Source organism: Colias philodice, chromosome 20, assembly GCF_061535455.1.
Source record: "Colias philodice isolate Cphi_HAF_F1 chromosome 20, ilColPhil1 Martin Lab GWU primary, whole genome shotgun sequence".
NCBI classification, from domain to species: Eukaryota; Metazoa; Arthropoda; class Insecta; order Lepidoptera; family Pieridae; genus Colias; species Colias philodice.
In genome coordinates this window covers 6,937,845-6,962,695 of record NC_143105.1, presented here as the reverse complement: position 1 = coordinate 6,962,695, position 24,851 = coordinate 6,937,845, and the positions used below count along the sequence as shown (strand labels likewise).

The window sequence follows — 24,851 nt, the reverse complement described above, 5'->3', positions numbered from 1 at the left end:
AAACTCGATCTCGTTTAGCAAATAAAAACGTTGCTTTTGCCATTTTACTAATAACACGATACACTAAAAACAACCACACATCAAAGAAAACCGTATTACCTTATACGTACACTAATCCAATCAAAATCCACAAAAGAACATGAAATCTTCGGAACAACCAATTGTTCGAGCAAAGTAAACAAAAGAAATTTCCAAATTCCTATTAAGACGAAATAAATTAGCCCTCCCTACTAATTGGAAGTGGGCATTTTTGACGCAAAGGAATTTATGCAAAACATTCGCCGACAAATTAAAAGTGCTAAGAAAAAAGTATAAATTAATGCACCCAGTACGATTTTAATTGTCGTTCGTAAAGAATTTATGGACATACCGAAAAAGGAAAGCTAATCAAACATGCTAATTCTTTGCAAAATTGTACTTGACGTTTCTCAATCTGGATTTATAAAAGTACGCGTGTGGTTAGGTAAGATATGATAAAAAGTGATACGTTTACGATAAATAAAGAATAAACAAAATACATTACCGGGTATTTATCAAAACATCTAGTAGCATTGGAAAGTAAAATTCAGTCCAATTGGAATTTGATTGAAACGTAAAGTTTTTGCACGTTTTTGTTATGATTATTAGATTTAAACTGTCATTTTCTAAGGAAAATTCTAGTTATCAATATCTGTAAATTGGTCTTTGTTACGGTTTTGCTTACATCAAAGTCGTTTATGTCTGCTTAATCTTCTTCTCTTATATAAAAATGAATCGCAAAATGTGTTGGTAAGCGCATAACTCGAGAACGGCTGAACCGATTTCGATAATTCTTTTTTTATTATATTCCTTGAAGTACGAGGATGGTTCTTATGTAGAGAAAACGTAAACATGTACCACGGGCGAAGCCGGGGCGGACCGCTAGTACTACATATAAATGTAGTAGCTATAAATTGCTCTGTAGTATATACAATAAGTATAGTTATATGTATCCGTATTATTACAATTGAATTCAATTTATTCGTATCGATATTTATTCCAGATTCAATCAGATATTGAATAACTGTTGTCATAATACACAAAAACATGACTTGCTTGACGGACGTAAGTATTCCGATTTTTGATTTTATCTCTTATCGAGACAAGAACTTTTCTCGGAATATTATTGTAGAACAAAAACATCTTATAGTCAATTGTTAAAAACGTAAATTATTCTTATTGGAACCAATTAAAATCGAATAACATAAATATCGTAATGATTAAAAAATTTTGACATCAGACTAGCTTTTCGCCCTGTTAGTATTTTTTTCATATAGGTTCTAAGTTACCTCCCTACAAATTTTCAGTCAAATCAGTTCAGCCGTTCTTTTGTTATAAATAGTGCAACTAATACGAATTTCTTTAATAAATATAAAATATTTTTTGTGGCATATCCATATTAGCTTTACCTATGAATATTTCTCATCGAGGGTCAAACGGCGTTATAATCGACACAATAAATTTTATTCATTCATTAATTACAATTGCAATTATGTGATTTTGTGTTACACATCATTACGAAAAAAGGTAAATTATCAGAATATAGGATATTTTGGAATTTGAACTCATAATAAAATGTTAGTCAAAAGCTTATTTCACACAATTCTCTAATCTTCTTAACCAAATTAAAATGATTATAATATCCTTACAAATAATTATTTAATAAAACTGTGTTTTATGTAACCCTTCTTCACCTTTCTACTAATTTATCTTTCGATTAAAATGTTAATAAATGAGTTAAGCTTTAAAATTAGCTAATAGGCAATGGCTAAGTTCATAATATGTATTACTATCTACTACCTAATTAAAATACTACCTTCTACCTAATTATAATACTATCTACTTCCATAATTTTGTTCAGAAAAGTGCAGAGTACGATATAAAAGCTCATTTAGGAAGCTTAAAGTTCACAAGCAGGTGAAGTTTCATAAAAATAACTATGTACCAAGAGCTGCAGAAGAATATGATAGCTATGTAGTATGTTTTACCAAAAATCCTTCTTAATAGGTGCATAGGAATAGTTATTATGTACGTGTGTCCGTCTATATGCCGAAATTTACTTAAAGTTACTGTTTAGTTAATTTTAAATATTTTAGCTATTATTAAGTTCATATACGTTATAGGTTTGGGTTTAGTCAGTTAGTATAGTTTGTTAAAAAAACTATGGTAATAATAACAGGGAAATAAGAAGTTCTAAGAAGTCTCGAGCGCGCAATTTCTATAAACAGAGATTTAAAACAGTATTTATACCATGTCCAAAAAAATATATATATTAATTTTTTCCACTTTGTAATTGTTATAATTAATGTAAAACTACTGTCACATTAATTGTCTTATTATTGGTATTCCTTTTTATTGGCGTATTGTTTTGTTAAAGTTAATTATAAATATTGTAATACAAATAGCTGTAAGGAATCTATGTATGTAAAAAATAAATAAAACAAATAAATAAATAAGTAAAACATGCAATCGATATTGAGTATGAAAGAAAAATTGTAAGCAGCTCTTAGCCTATAAATTGGGGTAACTTTTAGCAACTAGTACGCTAGTCACGTTTGCAAGAAAGAAAGGGAAGATTACACTTATACAAATTGCATGTGAGAGAAAGGGACAGAGTTTAATGCGAAAAGTGTGCTTTTGCTCACCTTCTGCTGATCACCGTATTTTATGAAAATTTATATTATAGTTTAAACCATCCTAATTTCTTAATGTATGAAATTATTATATACGATTTGTTCACTGAGAATTATTTATATTCTTTTAAAATATATTCTTCAAATAATTTATAATTTGAAAATATTTTTACGCTGCTCTTGAATTTTGTTCAATTTATGTAGTGAAATATTACAACTACTTAATTGTGAACAAATTATTATGTACCTTCATATCTCCTTAGATAAATTTTTCCAATATAACCTATGTCTATCACTTCACTACATAGTATCATCACTACATAGTACATATAAAACAAAGTCGCTTTTTCTGTCCCTATGTCCCTATGTATGCTTAAATCTTTAAAACTACGCAACGGATTTTGATGCGGTTTTTTGTAATAGATAGACTGATTCAAGAGGAAGGTTTTAGTATATAATTTATTAGGTTTTAGACAAAGCGGGCGAAGCCGCGGCGGTAAGCTAGTATCTATACAAAAGCATATGGTAACTATTACCCTATTAATCTTATCATAACGATTTTATGCATACAGCTCTACATTTCCTAATAGTTAATTCCATACAATGCTAATACCTCCCCTAATAAAACCAGCACTAATAAAATCGATACAATAAATAACCTTCCATTCGAATAGCTCGTAATGAATCGAACTCATAACTATCGGATGCAAATTCGTTTTGATTAAAACAATAACAATAAAGCAGCTGAATCGAATAAGGTATCGATACATCGGGAATCGATCGGATCGTCTCGATTATTGTCCCTTACTAGGCAGCGAGTAATTACTCGCTACTATTGTGTTATGAGATTTATCTGCGATATAAATACTTGGTATAAATCGTAATGAGGATACAGGGGTACAGCTATCGATTCTTATCAATATGTTAACGATTTTCAGTAATAAGCACTCGTTATAAGTCATTATATAAAAAATGGAATATGCTAATTGCTAACATTTAGATATGTATGGATCTTAAATATTTTGCCAATGATTTATTTTAAATACCATAACACGCTTTCCATAAAAATATAAAAATATTTAAACTTTTAGCATACTTGATGCATTTGCTACAACTTCTTGCCAACCTCTATATGATCGGAACAGTCTATTTTCTTAATTCAATCATCTTTTACTAACACCGATATTCTAGAACATTCCAGAAGAATTAGACATTCTTTGAATAAGTTAAAAGCAAACAAAACATCCAAATAATGCCCTTATTCAAAAGCTTTGTCCTAGCCCATACACGATTTGTAATTTGTAGCGGCCTACAGTAAGGTTTTCATTATTTTTATCCAGTGTCTTAAGCCAGGGCTTACTGGACACACAGGATGAATATTAAGCAGTAGGATTGAAATCGGACATTTTGTTTTTGACGGCGACATCACGGGAATGACAATGTTGTAATTTACGTAGAAAAGCTCGAAATTTGATGTCGGAATCTGATTTAGAGAGCTTTTGAAAAGGGCAGGTTAAATTATTTTACGAAATGTAATGTGACTAATTATGAAAAATGAAGACTAACCTGGGGTCAATGTGGATAATTATTAAACCACCAGGATAACAGACAGTAAGTATTTCATTTGATACTAATTGACTTCTTAGTTTTTAAAATAATGTTAGCAATGCATTATAATTTATAAACTAGTCCATTGGATACTGGGTACACCGGGCTATTAATCGTGATAAAAACATGTAGTCTAAGCTCATTCTTAGCTTTATTTAATGTGTTAGATAACAATTTTAACTTCCATATTTCTGCAAACTTCCACACAAGAATATTTCGTGAGAACGCATATCAAATTAGCATTTTTAGAGATCGGATAATCGGATGCCTGGTTTTTAGATAGCCTGGTTTCGATCGGATGTAGATTGCTTCTCAATAACATGCTTCGGGCGGTTTGACAAGACCGTGATTTTCATAATTGTTGATTATTTTTAGTGCTACTGTCGAATATTTTGGTGTTATTAACAAAAAATTAGGAGCGCATGGAAGAATTAGGTTTGGGGAAAAATGGTCGACACTTTTATAGTTGAATTCGGTTTGTTTTAAAGAGCGATTGTTTTGATATAACAGAATTAAATATTTATTTGTAATATAATTCTTGATATCTACAAGAAACACAGAAACGTTTATCACTTTTACATATTTTCAGAAACTTATTGTGCTATACCTACACATATATAAGATATTATGTAACCTCAATCAATGAAATGATTTGAAAAAAAATCGTGTTTGTAAAAATCTAATATGATATGAGCTTGTTATTTATAGCTATTTTATATACATATTAAATACACTTACCGACTATTCACTGAAGCAGCGTTTCCAACACCATCTACTGATGGTTTCCTGAAACAATAATAAGCATTTACCAACCCACCTCATATATTTTATATTTAAACATTAGTGTAAACAATTAATTGAATGTTTGGTGTGGCTGGCATATTCTAAAATCTATAAATAAGTCACAACAAATCGCCAAGGGTTGGAAATAACTTCTAAATCTAGCGTCTCTCATCCATCGTTCCACTAAACTTGCTCATTGCAAGTTACAATAATTAATAAGAAGATCACTATATTTGTATTTACAATAGTAAGGAAAGCTTTAAAGACGCTCTATATTGTAGAGACTAGAGCGAGGTAGGTACACCGCCAAAAATTAAACTTATAACTTGCACTTTTATTTACCTATCTAATCAGTTAATCACAATTCGATCACACCAACCTTTTTGATGAGTTTTGTTACAAACATACGAGAATCTTATTTGATACTCAGAGTATTTAATACACCCTAAATAATATACAAAGAATATTAATTTATCCTGTAATTTAAAATAGATATTTAATTTCTGTCTATCACAATACTTATAGGTACCATCATTACATTATTTCCATTTCCATATCCATCTTAGGATAGATAGATATATAGAAATAAATTTCGGCAAATCTTAATATACTTACATCCAATATTGGTCTGTAATACCAGAAGCGTGTGGTGCATAATGGTTCGCCAAATGATATGGAGCACAGAAATTCACCATTGGTACTGCGTACATTATGATTTAATGTTAAACAATATCTAATTATCCTAGACAAAAAGCATATTGTGAAAATTAAAATGTTTTTGAAAATTCATACAAATATTAAATTCCGACGCTTCAACCTATTTCTTTTCGACAATACCATCAGTCCAGTCAGAATCGTTTACAATTATTAACAAAATGGTAAATTATTATTTTTCTGTATTTTTTGCGATTCTAAAGCTCTTCTATACGAAGTCTTGTTAAGCATTGCTTAATCAATGTAAAACCTGCACTCATCAAAAATATCTATAAATCCTACAAACCAAGCACACGAACGTCTTTACATAAAACTTAAAAGTGCCGCAACCATTCCCAGAAACGTAAAACCTTTCAGTTTTCATTATCCACGCCGCATGCGTCTAACAAGTAACTATTGGGCAACGCATTCCAAATTAAACAGATCTAGTTGAGTTGAGCGCGACCAATCTCATAATAGTTCCATTTAGCTGCCAACAGATGTCGTTATCGCCCACTGCGCGGATACGAAATTAAACGATATAAAAGTATTAACAGTGACGTAGCCAGGTAAACTAGGGCCCTGGGAAACGTCACAGGGCCTCTCAATAGTTAACGAAATAAAGGCCTTGAGTACTGGAAGTTTTTTTATTGACAGTAGGGAAGCGCTTGACCACAATCGCCTAATGTTAAGCTAAGATGTCGTCTAAGATGGTACGTGCTTCCCCTATAGGTACGAAACGCTACGATTGTAGTTGCAATAATTTTCTAAATTTCAGTTGAATCGAGATTTTCTGCTAGGGCCCCTAACTCGAAAGCCCTGGGGCCCTGTACCACAAAGCTCCTGTATAGCTACTGCGTATTAAATGCACTTATAATGAGACGGTGCGTGTTTACAACTTTTTACTGATCTCCTTTTATAGTTACTGCTTTGATTATGCAGCGTTTTAATATTGTTTTTAGTTTTACACGAACATGTTACACGTTGAAGAGGCTTTAGTGTATTTGAAATGGGACTATTTTTTATACATATTGCGTAAATGCGTGTGCGTATACTATAGACGGTTCGAGTTTATCATCTTGCTTTTATATTATGACAATAGTTTTTGTTAGTTTTAAATAAGAATGCTATGCAAAAAGTAAGTAGATACTAGTTACTAATTGCATAATATAATTAATTATATTACAATAATTATGACCTAAATTTCCAGTAGGTACAATTAAATTTAATAAGTGTAAAAATTTTGATGTATATCTGTCCGTTTAAATTGGGTAAAATTGAGTCTAAAGGAGTCGGTTACATACAAAGAGCTTATAAAAGCGCGTTAAAAAAACCTACACCAATAGTCATGGAGGCAGTGTTAAATACCCTAATCATCATCACACCAATTACAAATCGATTAAATGCAATCGTTGCTACCGATTCCGATTCGATACCAATTCGATTCTGATTTATTTCGATTGTCACTCGGCGGCGCGGTCAAAGAGACAGTTCTAACAAGAGATTCGTTATGGAAATGGTATGTTTTCTTATTTCTATGCTTCTAGCCTCACAGAAGTATAAATAGCTAAATGGCCTTTACAAGTGCCGCGAGTAATTTTTTAAGTTACCTAACTTTTAAAAATAGTGAAGAATTGTATCTATGGATATATATATCTATGGCTTCAAAGCTCTTTTAGTAATTTTAATAAAAATACGTTATAATGTATTTATAGACATAATATAACATACGTGAAATGTTATGTTAATAAAATATGATTTATATTTTATGCATTTTTATATACAACTAGCGGTCCGCCCCGGCTTTGCCCGTGGTACATATTTACGTTTTCTCTACATAAGAACCATCCTCGTACTTCAAGGAATATAATAAAAAAAGAATTATCGAAATCGGTTCAGCAATACACACGTGATGCCGTGACAACGCGAAACGGGTTTCATTTTTAATTTTTATATACAGGGTGTCCCACTGTTGGTATACTAAGCTCAAAGGAGGTTATAGTTTTGCATACGCTGAGTACGTAAAAAATACTTATAAAATTCCAAACGCATTTTTTTTTTCAAATAGATGAATTTTTAAAACTCTATATTGTACACCCATAACAAGCAACCCGCCCAACTTTGCCACCCGCACGTGAGCTATCGTTTAAGATTATGTTAACATAGACATAATGCTCACATTAGAGAAACGGTATATGCCGGCTGTGCTAAGCTAAAAAAGAAAACATGAATTTTCAGGAAAAATTTAACAAAATTTTTTTGGCGTAATTTTGTTGTTTAAGTATTTTTTACGTGATCAGTGTATGCAAAACTACAAGTCCCTTCGCGCTTAGTATACCAATAGTGGGACACCCTGTATATATAGATCTAGTATTATTATACATAGGTGTATTTATTAAATACGTAAAAATAGCTATTTTACGGGAATCTTATGTATGGATAATGAACATAGAGCACATTTGTGAATTTTGCATCACTATTAGGTACTAATTTATTTGTTTAGGTAATAAACAGCATTTTTTTATTTCAAATGATCATAAGAATTTCATTATGTTCCCTTCAACGAATAAAAATCGTACTTACTTATATTTTGACTTTATTTTTATTGACCAACTAACATTTTTCGTAATTCAAAATTAGAGTTTTATTTTCAAAGTGTTTCGTAAATGTTACGACTTGTGAAAAATGTAAAAATATTTAACGTACCTACCTACCACGGACCACCGTACCGTACCTCCCATATCAACCATACGTCAATACCCCATATTACTTTCCCGTTTAAACTACAGTAGATTAATTAAAGCTACTAATTGATAACAAGAAGAGCAATTAAAGTAACAATAAGGGGTACACTCGGACATATATTTTGCGGCTTAAATACAAATGTCTTCATTACGATCCGCCCGTCGGCATTTCAAAAGAAAAACGGTCTCCCACATCGCGACTTTCCAAGAAAACCCCTTAAAACATCAAATTCCACGATATATCGAATAAGGACTGGTATCGATTAATCGAAACGTTGCGAATAAGCAATCGATCACGGACTTGTTTCAACTGGCTAAGCACGATTCGCGGAAAAAGTTTTACCAACTTTACAGGACTGAAGGTATCGTCGAGGAATTATGTTCACTTAAAAATACATTAAAAAAATATACAAACAGTTTAATTCGCGCCTAAATTACTTTTACCTTTACTCTAACTTCAAGACATAAATTACGTAAACATTTAAATTTCACTAAACACAACTTTCAAATAAAATCCTAACATCGAAAATTACGTCTAACTTTCATTTATTGTATAATGTTGGCACAGAAAAAAACAATTCAACGAAGTTCGCGCCCAAATTTAAATTTGGAACTCTAGAAAAAAGTTTCTGCTAGAATCGCGTAGGCCTGCGTTCGTCGCGGCGCGCCACGTGTTTGTGCGGTGACATTGCACGCCCTCACCAAACTTCGCAACCCCTGCACTTGTACACAACATTACGTTCATGTGTGCGTAATCGAATACAAATCTGTGATCGGGACATCTTAATGAATCATTAATTCCTTGTTAGGATCCGTTTTGACTTTTGACTTGTTTTACGCGTGATCTGTTAAAGTTTGGTTACTGTTTCGAGTTATGTTTGAAGTTTGTTTATTTACCAAGTATTTGATAATATTATGGTTTAAATGAATTGTATTTATTACAAAAATGTTAATTAATTATAACAACCTGATAATTAATAAGAAAAAAGAGAACACAATAAAACACAAACACACAAACACAAAAATAAGCTTCACGAAGTGTAACCTAATTTTACACCTTATGTAGTTTAAAATGAATACATTAAAAGATATGTACCTGTCCCTAGCATAAAAAATATTTTTATTTCCACACAGAAGAAAGAAAGAGAATTCTCGTCACAATCGCGGAATATTTCTCTGATATTAGGGTAATGCGACAGAACACTGGCAACATCGCCTGAATAATAGATAGAAATTGGCGAGTCGCGGCGTGCGCTGTCAATTATTTACCGCGAAATTATTGACGAAACTAGAAATGACGGGAAATATTTTTATAAGTACATTATGCTTGTAATAATGTGGCATAGATAAAAAATATTTTGTAATAAAGTTGGAAAACTTTCTGTGTATGTAGAGATCAGAAAGTTTAGACAACATATATCACAAAATTGGTAAAATTGCTATCTGTCTCGACTTAGATTTAGATATGATGTCTTAGAGAACCCTACAAAGCCTTGTAAAACGCTCGACATGAATTAATACATAAATAAATCAGTATCGAAATATGATTATTTATTATTAAATTAGTATCATACTGTTTAATATGTAAATTTATTTATAAATTATAATCTCCGACGGTTTTAGGGAGTTGCCGGAAGGAAGATTTGTATCAAGATCAATTTAAACAGTATTTTTTCTTTGTTTAAGCAGCTTTTTCGTACTTATGGCATACTATGCATTTACTTACAAATAATAAATTAATACAGTATATTTAAAACTGTATAGGTCCATAACAAGATTCCTAGATATTATAAGGAAAAACCGGCCAAGTGCGAGTCGGGCTCGCGCACAAAGGGTTCCGTAGCAGCAAATATAATAAATTACAGTTAAATCAACCTATCTCAAAAACTATAAGAGATACTTTGATCAAACCAAAAATCGTTGAAAGAGTTAATTAGCATGCATCACCTCTATTTTTTTTAGAATTTTATACCCCGTAGTTATAAAAATAGAGGGGGGGGGACATACTTTTTACGACTTTGAGAGCTGATATCTCAAAAACCGTTCACTTTAAGAAAAATGTTTTTTAGAAAACTTTTTTAGAAAATTTTAAAAGACCTTTCCATTGATACCCCACACGGGTATGTACATCGAAAAAAAAAATTTCATCCCTCAGTTACATGTATGGGGGGCCCCACCCCCAATTCTTTTTTTTACTATTTAGTGTCATATTTTTGTAGCGGTTCATACAACACATATTCCCATCAAATTTCATCACTGTAGTACTTATAGTTTCCGAGTAAATCGGCTGTGACAGACGGACAGACGGACAGACGGACAGACGGACATGACGAAACTATAAGGGTTCCGTTTTTGCCATTTTGGCTACGGAACCCTAAAAAGCTTTGCGTAAACGAGGAGTTCAGAACTCAAACTCAAGCATGTAGGTACTAACTCAACTAAACTTTCTTCAGAAGCGTTTTTTAATCGTCTTATTTGATAGTTTAGTAAAGTTCTAGTTACCTTAAAGTTGTTAATTTTTAAATATTTCAGAAAAACTTTCACAATAAAAACAACGGCTACTCTCTTTAATTCATCAAGTTATTTGAACATTGTCCCAAAAAATCATCATACATACATTCTATGTAAAACATAACCCTCCTTCCCACAGTCAGGTAAGCAACAATTGAGAGCATAGTGGATAATGCAATAGCAACAGTCGGTTTACTATCGCCATGGGATAGTCATAAAGCGGGGGCCTAATGACGATTTATAAGGCTCTGTGCAGTGCAGGGGTCGGGATATACGGTTTATAAGACCTTTTTTGCTTAAAAGGTACACAAAAGTTAAAACTAGGTTTTAAAATATGTACAAGGTTGGAAAGTCGACTTTTTTGACTTAAAGATGGTTAACATAAATAACGGTAAGATGGATTTTTCTATTGATCGAAAGATATAAAAAAGGTTTATAAACGTGTTGCTATAAAAAAAATGTAAATATTTTTTGCAGTTAAATTTATATTCGTTGGTTTCATATACTCCAGCAAAGTGGCAGATGGGAAAATCTGTCTTATATAAATTTGAATATTGTTAAAATTGTAAAAAAATGGAAATATTGATGTTCAAACTCACATTTTTATCGATGTATAAATAATGAAAAAATTTCCAAAACCAAAGGTTGAAGAGCCCTGCCATCACTGAACGCTAAGTATCACCTGATGCCGTGACATTCGACCCTTACTTTGTTTTATTTTTTACCGCAAAGCTTTATTGTTCCGGGGTGATGCACTCACAGACATACAACGCGAAAATTATTTATGCTCTCTCAAATATTTACCAAACAATAATGTCGGAGTGAAATGTAAATACATCATGGTAAACAAAGGAAATACTTCTGAATTCTGAATCATCGTTTTAAGGACAAATTATTTGTTTTTAACTTCCGAAATATTTATTTTTTATCGATATTTGTTTCTTATTGATTTGTGTCACTGGCACTGCGTTCTTGATCAACAAAACCTGACCAAAAAACCTTTAAAATAAACAATTTAGAAAGATACATGAATTGCATAATACTCAGTCAAAATTACCTAGTAGGTAATCTATATTTTAAAACATTGCTGTGACATTGCCCTCCTTCTGACGTAGTCAGGCCATCCATACTAATATTATAAATGCGAAAGTAACTCTGTCTGTCTGTCTGTTAGGTACTCAATCACGCCTAAACTACTGAACCAATTTGCATGAAATTTGGTATGAAGATATTTTGATACCCGAGAAAGGACATAGGCTACCTTTTATTGCGAAATATGTACCACGGGCGAAGCCCGGGCGGACCACTAGTAAGCAATAACTGACAAACTCGCGTTTAAAGCGGTTGATAAATCTAAATATGTAAATTTTTGAAACGTGTAAAACAGTATAATATAATTAAAGCATTATTACAGCTTAAATATATATTACGTATTTTGTATTTCCTGAAATTTGGAAATGGTTACAAACTAAATTAAATTTCCTATTACAATTATCAAGTACCTATCTACAATAAAATATCTCATCAAAACCGCTATTCCGCAACTCATATAAAAACTTTTTAATGCCCTGAGGTGGTTAGGGATTACCTACTTGGATTAACTTGAAACTTGATGCTAAAGTTTCTGTACATCTGTTAATTCATTTTTAGGTAGCAAAGTAAGAACTAGTTTAATTCAATCTTCATTTAGAACTTTTAACACTAGAGCGCTCGCGCCTAAAATTTTCCTTGGGTGCACGCGTGGGTCACATATGTCACCCAATACGACGCACGTTTTTTTTCATAAAAATCGTAGTTAAAAAAGTAAACGAAGTACTTATTTATGAATCAACTTTATTTTTAAGTGATGAAACAAAAAAAATATCAATATTTTCTCATTTTACTTAAATTATGAGCTAAACATAAACCTCTGTGAAAAGTAACTAATTTATTACTTATTGTGATCAATCAGTTTTTTTTACTTTGGAAACTACAAATTTGGTAAAAATAATCATCTAATTATAAAATTTAAGAATAAGTTGTTCTTATCCAATAAAATTTTATTTTCAACTAGGTTTCCGCCCGCGGCTTCGCTCGCGCAGTCAAAGAAAACCCACATAGTTCCCGCTCCCGTGGGATTTCCGGGATTGCGTCATTTTCCCGGGATAAAAAGTAGCCTATGTCCTTCCTCGGGTATCAAAATATCTCCATACCAAATTTCATAAAAATTGGTTCAGTAGTTTAGGCGTGATTGAGTAACAGACAGACAGACAGAGTTACTTTCGCATTTATAATATTATAGTATGGATAAAAAATAAGTATGTCCTAGCACTCGAATATGAGTATTTTATTTCGATTTTAGTTACCCATATATTAATAATTTCTTAAAAGTATAAATTGATCATAAGAGCAGTAAAAAATAAAAGCGGTATACTTGATTTTCACTCGTAATTGTATGATTTCAAAAACTTCCTAGAACGCTCGCGCGGGGGACATGCGTCACCCATGTACTTTTATATTTTCGCAGAGTACACTTCGTTGCACCAAGGAAGCTGATACACTGCTAAAATGTCCGGTGATTGGTAGTCGGGGAATACCTGAGACAACAACACTCAAGCACGATTGTTTAAAAAAATATTTAGCAATATATAGCACTGGGTGACCTATGTCCCCCGCGCGTGCGCTCTAGTGTTAAACTTCTATTATGTTTCAAAATCTCTTAAAATATTTTGAATATTGACATTTATTTCCTACTCTGTATTAAATATAAAAATAATAACTTTGCAAGGTTGCAAGAAAGCATATTCACAGAATAAATCCCGTAATATCCTAAATCTTACGCGATTTAAGTTGAGACATTATGAATAAGACGCTCGTTTAAAAATTAGTTTGGCGCATTTGAGTCGCGTAACTGTCGCTACGGATTGCGTACTTGGTACCGTAAGTTTTTGTTATTTAAATTTGTAGACAATATAATTCTAATTATGTTTGGTATATCACAACATGTAATAAAAAATAATGTATATTTTAAAATTTATAAATATACAATTTAAAAGCTTAAGTATTTTATTTCTAGATTACTAGTAACAATAATTTCTACACGTACAATTTTGTATCTTGTAGGTAACATTATTAATTAGCATTAATATGGCATTAGGTAATCATATTTTGACATTCAATTATATGGTTAGGGAGCCAGGTGCAAATTTGGTTAACTATTTCCTCTCAAGAGATAATTCGTCAGACGCATGAGAGTATAGTATTATAAAGCCTCGTGAACGTCAGCTGGCGCTCGGTTGGGGGGGTGAGCGGTTGTAGCCTCCCACGCACATAGGAAAAAAAATACATTCATTCATTCATTTCCTCTCAGCTAAAAATTTGTCAAATTGTAGCTAACCCAATATCTCAACGAAAAAAAATAGTCAGCTGGTTACAACATGGTGTATTATACGTCAGCTGGTGTCTCGAACATGAAAGTTAAATTTAAAGAAAAATTTATTTTCCGTTATTTCCTCTCAAACAAAAATTTACCTGATGATAGCTTATATGTAACTGTGGATAAATATATATGTCAGCTGGCTGTATCTTGGTGGAAAAACCGTCAGCTGATACGGGAGGCTACAACCGCTCTTCCCCCCAACCGAGCTCCAGCTGACGTTCACGAGGCTTCATAATACTATACTTTGATGCATTTTACTAATTACCGCTTGAGAGGAACTTGGTCATAAAATCTGCTGCTGGCTCCCGGACCAATACATTGATATTTTATACAATCAAGACCATAGATCATATAATTTGATATAATATACCTCAAGAAATAGAAACCACAATAATCCAAATAATTATAGCATGATATTAACTCAAAATCAATGAAGATCCTCATAAGTGTAAAACATTTTCAAAGCAAATGACGAATGCCAAATATAACCTTGAAATGTGACTCCATGGAAAGCCCCAATAATATATATTTAACCAACAATTTGTTTTAAAATTGTACATCATTAAACTTATCTTAAAATAGAAACTTCAGAACAATAGTTTATATTAATAGTTTTTTTTAATAATAATAGTTTATAAAATACCAGTAGATACTCTAAAACATTCCCACCGCGTACCCATACTATTGTGTCCATATTGTTCTGTATATTTTCGAATGTAAGTTTCAATACAATTTGCAATGCCTGCAGACTGCAGTGGAACACAGGTGAGTCGTTAGAACCACTACCACCAGATGATCCTAGTATGTATATTTAGTATTTTAGTATCTACATTGTTATAGGATGAAATTTTTATCATTATTACACAGTCCAATACGCGTCAGGCCATACAGACAGCATATTAAAATTCAAGAGGCCCAAGTAAACGTGTACTTAAAGGGATTTAGCCATACATCTAAGGCCTAAGCCCTTAAGCTTGTTGTCGCGAACTGCTAACGGCCTATATCAGTCACAATTTAAGCGAAAATACAGAGCAGACGATTTGATCCTTTGCTTCGTTATTATGTACGGATAGCAAAAAATTGACATTATGGGATTGTGGAAAATTCTAGATGGTTTTCGACAATTATTACCTATATATTATATAAGTATAATATACGCCACGTTGTATAATATACGCCGAAGATTGAAATTCATGTCCATTATTTTCAAGCCTGAATATATAGAATAGTTGTAAGACTACAGCAATTAGGAATAGGTATGCACAACATTAAAATGTTTTGCCTAGGTAAGTGTAATCCTCATATTTTAAAGTGAAACTTTTATTACATCGTCTCAAACTTTTTGGTCTGTGTAGCGCATGTCGCGTGTATCGCGGCTGCCGCGTAGGTATACCTACTCGGCAGCCGACCGACACGCGACATGCGCTACACAAAGCAGTGTTCGGAACCGTTCGAACAGTTTCACTTTTACCGTGGTTTCATAAAACCACACAACATTTTTTTTCTAAAGCTTAACTTTGTTTAGTTGTCAAAGCATAAAGATCAATTTTCTTATATCAAAATGTTCTTTTTTTGCAAACCGTTCAACTAGAATATAACGGTAAAAATTCCGGTTTAATTTATCACCGCATGCCGACAATCACATGTCGAATTTTTTTGCGCACCGTACCGAGAAAGTAATAAGTCAGCAAAAATGTGCATACAATGCTTGCATTTGAAATGCAAAGCGCATGACGTCCGCCGCACTGTCACTCACTAACTATACACTATAGACTTGTCAATTTTGGTGCGGTTGCTATTGGCAACGGTTGTTTGTTTACCGAATTCTTTTGTGAATTACGTTTAAATTGCTGTTTTTATTATATAAATTGGGAAAATCGCGAAAAAGTAAAAGTCGTTTTTAAAATCTAGATTTACCTACGTTTGTGCATCCTGAATACATAATTTATTAGCTCTGTCTCCATCTCTAGAGCTATAAATTTACCGATAAGTAATACGTTTACACACAAAAACCGAATATAATATCAAACATGCAACAAAACAGGTATCTTAATAATGATTTAGACTTCATTTATAAGCATAGGCCTCGAAAACAAGAACAAGGGTAACATCAACAATATCAACACTCATTTCGTAATTAATTTCCCAACCACAAACACAATGCATTCGAATGACCGTGCAAATTATGCATAGCCACAAAAAACCTGTCACACGTCAAAGTAAACAACGTAAAAATCGTCAATATTAATAACAGTTATTGTTTTCGTTTTGAAAGTGCCGATCGGCTTTTCAATCTGCATGTAAAGAGAGACATAAAGGTAATTTACATGTGTACAAAAAGCCTTTTGTGATACCCTGGGCCAGTGTTAAGCGGTCGTCGGCCTAAACAAAATGTCACTCGCGGTGAAGACGGCGGTTTTGAGTCTGTGAGTATCTTTTGAACTGCGTATAGCATGACGCGGGTATAGTTAGCTACGATATGTTAGTCACAGGTATGTGGATTGGGAAATACTTTCAGGATTTTTTATTTTATTTTCTTTTCACAGTAAACTAAACAATTCACACTGATTTTTATGCAGAGCATGGAATATGCTTATAGCTATAAGTAATCGTAACAAATTGAGTTTAAATTTTTTAATTGCAATTTGAATTGGCAGAGATATGTGATCTACCCTCATTACAAATAACCAAACAAATCAACATCATATGCCTTAATTAATTTTACTCGTTTTTCTTGTACAACAATTCAATCGAAATTTAAACGTCATATTTACCCGTAAAAAACGATACAAATAACTATATAACTATCAAGATAACTATCTACAAATTATAAAACACATACTTCTTGAACGTAAAGAAATAGAAAAGTATCAAATGCACAACGCTCACAATGAATGCCGGTTTCCCACATAACTTAAACATTTCTTTCTGAGCAGAGCGCGGCGTAATGACAAATATTGTGACACGGTTGTGAGACAAGTGCTTAAAGTTTTCTTGGAAACAGAAAACGAAATTGCATGGTAACAGTCGTGACCTAGTTATGAAAATCATATGATATTTTGTACATGTGGAATAAAAAACGATTAAAATTAAAATTATATTGTTATTAGACCAAGAAAAAACTACAATTATCTAATTTTTAAATGACGTTTTATCACGAATTTAATTCTTAATTTAATTTTCCTGTCAATACTAATAAAGTCTTTCTGACTTTAACGTGTCTATTGACGTAAGCTTGATAAATTATGTGTCCCATTGCAATCGAGAACAACATCTGCCAGAAGTAGTACATAGTAACTCAATGGCCAGAAGTAATTTTACAAAATATTCTCAAATGTTCCCAAATTCGCAATACAAAGTTGCTGGTTGTGAGAGTATATTTTTTTTTTGTAAAAAAATAGAGTAAAAAACAAGCCTTTATCTAGATAATAATGATACCACAATTATAATTTTAGAAGATTTAGAAGATAGAAGATGTCACATTTTGCTTTCAACCTAAAATAAACGTACAATCTCGATTAACATAAGTTCATAACCAGAAAAAGCACCTCAACAATCTAGTGTCATACAAAAATGAGCACAATTACCTAAACTTCCTAAAATTGATCGGACGAAACAAATACCGAAGTTTCGATGGCCATTGTTGAATTCCGTGTTTTTGCCACGCACAGATTCTCAACATAGCGTCTCCGGGACACCACTTCTGTGATGCTTTTTGTATCTGTGGTTTTTGAGCAAATGACAGTTACTGCTTGTTGTAGTAATGGCATCTCAAAGCAAAACAGTGGGTGAGTAACTCGAGTTTTAAAGATTGAAGATGATACGTATGGGAAATATTGTTCATTTTATCTGTCATTTAAATAACATAACTGAATTTATATATTAATTCGAAAATTAAATTAATAATGAACTCGTAAACACTAGTTTAGTTATTGATTCAAAGTAAAATTTAAAAGCATTTCACAAATCCAAACAAAAAAATAATACCATTCTGAAATTGTTTGATAAAGATGTATCATCGATATAATCTTTAAATCATCGATATCAATTTAATTAAGAAACAAAGGAAAACATTTTGATGAATGGATATTTAAATTAAAAAGACCAATGCATCTAAAAGCTTCTTAATTGGCCGATACTGCTCCGTTATTTACAGCTTGCAATTCCTTACAGATTTCAACGTACAATTATTATACAAAAAAATACATTACCTAGAAACCAATCAATACTTCATTGACATCGGGCTTAGTCCTTATTATTTTCTTAGGATCAAAATACCTGTAGAATGCTGGTTCTTGCACCTTATTGCAATAAGAATAAGGTTTATTTTGGTTTGATATTGCGTACAGGCAGTTTTGTAGCGGTTAGCTCAAAGTATCAATTCCCGTAATTACGGCTACAATAACTCGATCAGACAGTGACAATTTATTTTAATGGTATAAACATTACATCTTATTTTTATACTGTTTTTGGTATACGTCTGGCTTTTATAAATCTCGTACAATGTTGCCGTCAAACATTTTATTTTGTACATCTCGTATTTAATATGTTTTCTTTTGATAGTATTTTCAGATATTACATCGTGAGAGTGGCGATATGATTTGTAGTTTGGTCCAAGAGCTGATACACCATTTTCGTTACTTCTTTTAAAAAATTTAATTATAAAGTAGTTTTACTTTCCTACCTTTCCTCCATCCTTTTTACGTGTGTCGATCTAGACGTTGGACAATTTTTTTTTTGTTTTTATACTTTCGAAAGTAATTTACTTTTTTAAGACACCGTGCAAACCAGACACCACCGTTTTACGCAGTTTTTTTGACATTACAAAGGAACGATAAAATTTTATTTATTTATTTGTTCAAATATGCATAAAAGGTAACATCACAAGTCGATAACTCATTTGCAACAATAAGTGGCGTTATTATAAGATACAACTCAGAAGAACAATGTTCCAGGCAATCACCTTATAATAAGCAAGTAGGAAATTAATATAATTATTGTACCCTTATAGTTTCAGTCGTTATATTGTATAGGGTTGCTGCTGGTCTATATAAATTCCACTAAAATTAATAGTTTGAATGAATGAATGAATGAATGAATGAATGAATGAGAACTTTATTGTACACACCAAATTACAGACATTAGGTACATAAAATAGAATACACAGTTACAAACAATAGTTTGAAATATCCAACAAGAGTTGGTGATCATACATAGGAATTAGGATGTGAAAAAGATTGTTAATAATTAATGAAATTTAAAAAATGTACACAATAACATGATAGATCCCGTAGCGCTGAAATACGATCAAATCTCGCCGAAAACATAAATAGATAATGGTTTAGCAAGCGTTACTTAGAATAAAAAAATATGATCTTTGTAAATTGAATTCAAAAAACCGGCCAAGTGCGAGTCGGGCTCGCGCACAAAGGGTTCCGTAGCAGCAAATATAATAAATTACAGTTAAATCAACCTATCTCAAAAACTATAAGAGATACTTTGATCAAACCAAAAATCGTTGAAAGAGTTAATTAGCATGCATCACCTCTATTTTTTTTAGAATTTTATACCCCGTAGTTATAAAAATAGAGGGGGGGGGACATACTTTTTACGACTTTGAGAGCTGATATCTCAAAAACCGTTCACTTTAAGAAAAATGTTTTTTAGAAAACTTTATATCATTTTAAAAGACCTTTCCATTGATACCCCACACGGGTATGTACATCGAAAAAAAAAATTTCATCCCTCAGTTACATGTATGGGGGGCCCCACCCCCAATTCTTTTTTTTACTATTTAGTGTCATATTTTTGTAGCGGTTCATACAACACATATTCCCATCAAATTTCATCACTGTAGTACTTATAGTTTCCGAGTAAATCGGCTGTGACAGACGGACAGACGGACAGACGGACAGACGGACATGACGAAACTATAAGGGTTCCGTTTTTGCCATTTTGGCTACGGAACCCTAAAAAGGATATTTGACTTATGATTTTCCATAATACATATTTTTAGTCATTAAAACCGAAGTGCAACATAACATAGTAGACAAATTAACAACAAGACGAATAAAATGTCAATTATTAAACTCCTCAACAACTATAGTTTTGTGTTATACACTTATATAGTACCTACTGATCATGTAGCTAATTAATAAAATAATGAAAAATTATACCTATCAGTCACGATAATTGCACCTGCGGTTAATACAAATTTTTGTTCATGAACCAGCCCTATCGAGCGATGGGATCGATGATTGTGCGAGTGAGAAGCAAAATGGACACCCCACGAGTGAAAGGGATGGCGAAAAAACGTGTTATTATTGTAAGAAAATTGGCGCGTTTATGTTAAATTCGCGCATCGCATCTGCGCGTTTTTGTAATTTGTAAGAAATCAATTTTTCTGACCTTAGTTTGTTGGTCTTATCGGTTCAATCGTAACACGTAAAATTCATTGACTAAGTCAATATAAAAAAGCAAATAATATTTTGGGGGCTCCGTACCTACCGAGTACCGCTTATATCTTATCTACAAGAATTCTTACTTACAAAAAAACTATCAATCATAATAAAAATATACGTCATGTTTTTTTCCCATTGACATCAAACAACCCGAAAAACACTCGCATTTGAATCTCGTGAAATTTTTGAAAAACTACAACAATATAGTTACTTCAAATTATAACCCAAACCTATTAATACCATTAAACCTATCCGAACTTTCAGCATTCCAACTTGTAGAACAACTCTCGGTTCGAACTCACCAGTTTTTCGCTTATTGAGAACCTACAATGAATACCACACTAAAGTTCCGAACCTTGATATTTTTCACGATAGTTTATCAATGTTTAAACGAAAAGTGCACAGATCATATCACATCACGTTTTAAAATTAAGCAATATTGAATTAATATACTAAGGTACTTTATTTGTATAAAACATCCCCATTAACTACATTTATCTTTAGTTTTTCTTGTAATGCTGTGTACATCTATAATAGGATCAAGCATTAGAATATTCTTACTTTGTATTTATTATTAAGGAATGATGTATGCGCGATCTGTCGATGTACCCAAATAAATAAATAAATAAATAAATACCTACTCACAAAAGGTACCTAATTAATTTTTATGACTAATGGTTCATTAAATGACTTCAATTGTCTAATAAGAAATTAATTTTCATTAAAAAGTTAAACGCATATAATTCTTCACAATTACAGTAAAACAATAGGCGATAAAAAATAACAGGTGAATGTATGGTATCAGATCTTTCGATAAAGATAAATTTATTGTACCAATATCCACCTTGTAGACACTTTGTACAAATACCAATTAATTTATAAGAATTTTAAAACATTTTTATTAGGACATATAATTAATACATTCACTTTACACTACCATAATCTTATATATAAAAATGAATCGCAAAATGTGTTGGTAAGCGCATAACTCGAGAACGGCTGAACCGATTTCGATAATTCTTTTTTTTATTATATTCCTTGAAGTACGAGGATGGTTTTTATGTAGAGAAAACGTAAACATGTACCACGGGCGAAGCCGGGGCGGTCCGCTAGTTTCTTATAAATATGGTCTATAGTCTTTACTATACCCAAAGATAATTACTTAATTAATCGTCGATAATGTATCGTCAAAGTGTGCATTTTGAAATCTTTTTTCATGGTGACGCACGGGCCGGGCGTAGTGACTTTAAACATTACTTTAAATAGAAATATTAAGTATAAAATGAAAGAACAACAAAAATATATTTCTAATTCATTCCACTTAATATCAACACGAGCAAATTAGCAGAAAAATAAGAAGTGCACAAAACTCGCTCTACAAATTTAAAATTAGTGAAGAAAATTTTTCATCGTGACTGTTTGTAGAGCCCTGATACTTCTAACTAAACTAAAATTAGATTCAAATAAGATTTTTATTATTAAAATCTCTAATAGTTACAAAAATCGTCCATTAACGCCAATCTGTCATTCACGGTTCACAGGAGCCAGGAGGTCTCGATTATTAATCGATGTATCGATTTTAATACAAACCATATTAACACCGAGACAATTTATCGATCGAGCGATACAAGTATCGATTAACGGTTAAACGATGTCATATTATTCGATATTAATTACGAAATATTCATCACTTTGACATGATTTATGGCCGCCATTTGCTAGAATATCGCGTAAAATTGTTACGCGTTGTAAATTGGACAGATGCAATGGTTAGTCTATAATTTTTATTATTTATGTACTAGCTATGTTGTTAAAAAGGATGCATTTATGTGGTATTGTGTTGAAATTTTAAAATATGTAGTTTTGTGTTAGTCAGTTTAATAACATCAGTAATTTTGTATTATCTCTCGACTGGTAACACTTGTTTTTTTTTACCGCGATTGATTGATTAAATCTATTTTATTTTTAATTCTCAAAAAAGCGGTTTATAAGAAATTTTTTTGGTTTTGCGAAAAAAACATAATAATAGCGTATGACTTAAACGAGCTAGTTTCACGGGCAGTTTCAATAATGCTGATGTTGTCATAATAATTTACAGTAGAGCTGTTGTGATATAATATAGACTGTCCAGTGTCCACTTTGTAAAATATTTTTTCAATGCTTTTGAATAATATAAAAATATGTGCCTGACTGATGTTACTCGTTTTTAAAGCTTTCTATTTATCCGTTACCTCGTAAGAAAAAATAAAATATGAATTAATGGTCAATATTTGAATAGGAAATTTTCATGTCCAGTTCAATTTTCATGTCCATCATTTTTTTTTATTTACCTTCTTACTTTACCTATATTAAGAGTAGGTAGTCTAGTTTAACGCATTCCAATTTTTTTGGAAAATTAATTCATAATTTTTAACACTGAATATTCTGTCTAATAGAATACCAACGCTACCGCCATCGATATGCGACCTTAATGAAAAAATAATTCACGAAGATTTATAGCTTACTCAGACCTCCGCAAATTGGGGCGTTTAACTTAATAATCGGCTGCGTACGCGCATCGACGTTAATTTAAAAATAAAACGCACTGAGACAGAATTATTCGCGACCAAAATCAAGATATTTTTCTCGATTTTTTACTCGATTTTTTTAATCGATTTAATTAAACACAGGTTTCCTGCAATGCAAATATGCGAGATTGGTTTACGATGTAACATTAAGTGGTATTTGATCGCTCGATATATGGTATTGGTAATTCCGTATTATATCATTATGGGAAGATAATTATTATACAGTACTTCGATTTCTTAAAATTATAACGCTATAATTATGTTCGAATTACTTTATAAACTGAATTTCATGTGGTTTATACGACACGAAGTTTACCGGGTAGGTAGATTATAAGTTTTATTAAAACCGCACCTGTAGTAGGTGTAGTATAGTAGTACCCTCTTTGAAATAAGTTTAAAATACATATCCATACTAATATTATAAATGCGAAAGTAACTCTGTCTGTCTGTCTGTTACTCAATCACGCCTAAACTACTAAACCAATTTTCATGAAATTTGGTATGGAGATATTTTGATATACGAGAAAGGACATAGGCTACTTTTTATCCCGGGAAAATGACGCAATCCCCGAAATCCCACGGGAACGGGAACTATGCGGGTTTTTCTTTGACTGCGCGGGCGAAGCCGCGGGCGGAAACCTAGTATGAAATAAAGTGGAATATTGAGCTAGTATTTCAAGCACAATATAACAGTTAACTGTTAAAGTGAACACATTGCGAAAAACACAAACAATGTAAACTTAGTTTTGATTCAATTGGAGATTTTATTATCGATTTTATGATTTTCGTAGTTCCATTATACAAAGTATAAGATTTATTGTCTTTCAAAGTAATATTTTACGCCATACTCAATACCTAAGTATGAAATTGTTCTTATATTATCATTCCCACGACGTCTAATCACACATAAACACATTAGCTGTTAAGTTTGTTTGTTTATAATATTATAAACCGCCATTTCTTTATATGAGTGGGTCGTTAATAAAAATATAATTAAGGTCATGTTTACGGACGATTCTATGTGAAAACTTTTAAACATATACCTTAAATTCAATGTTATTTAAAAAGAACCTTACGCCTTTACTGCAAGGGTTATTTAGACTTAAGTGTCTAGTATAGGGTCAACAAATTGATATGCTATAAATCTTCTCTTATATATAAAAATGAATCGCAAAATGTGTTGGTAAGCGCATAACTCGAGAACGGCTCAACCGATTTCGATAATTCTTTTTTTATTATATTCCTTGAAGTACCAGGATGGTTCTTATGTAGAGAAAACATAAATATGTACCACGGGCGAAGCCGGGGCGGACCGCTAGTAAATTATAAATATCTATTGTTTAATAGTATTATTTCTTAATGTTCGTTACATTGTTAACTCTATTTTTCATCGTTGTTTGTACAAACGTCAATCA

The 24,851-nt window shown here is 32.0% G+C and overlaps 1 protein-coding gene across 3 annotated transcripts in view; it reads right to left on the bottom strand.

Annotated features, from left to right (window-relative positions):
* Positions 1-24,851, bottom strand: part of trh (PAS domain-containing protein trachealess) — a 175,813-nt gene that overhangs the window by 107,792 nt on the left and 43,170 nt on the right. For all 3 annotated transcript variants that reach the window (XM_089708058.1, XM_089708060.1, XM_089708059.1), the window contains exon 4: positions 4,998-5,045. In XM_089708058.1, the coding sequence (XP_089564184.1) occupies positions 4,998-5,045 (48 nt within the window). The remainder of the gene's footprint in view (positions 1-4,997; positions 5,046-24,851) is intronic.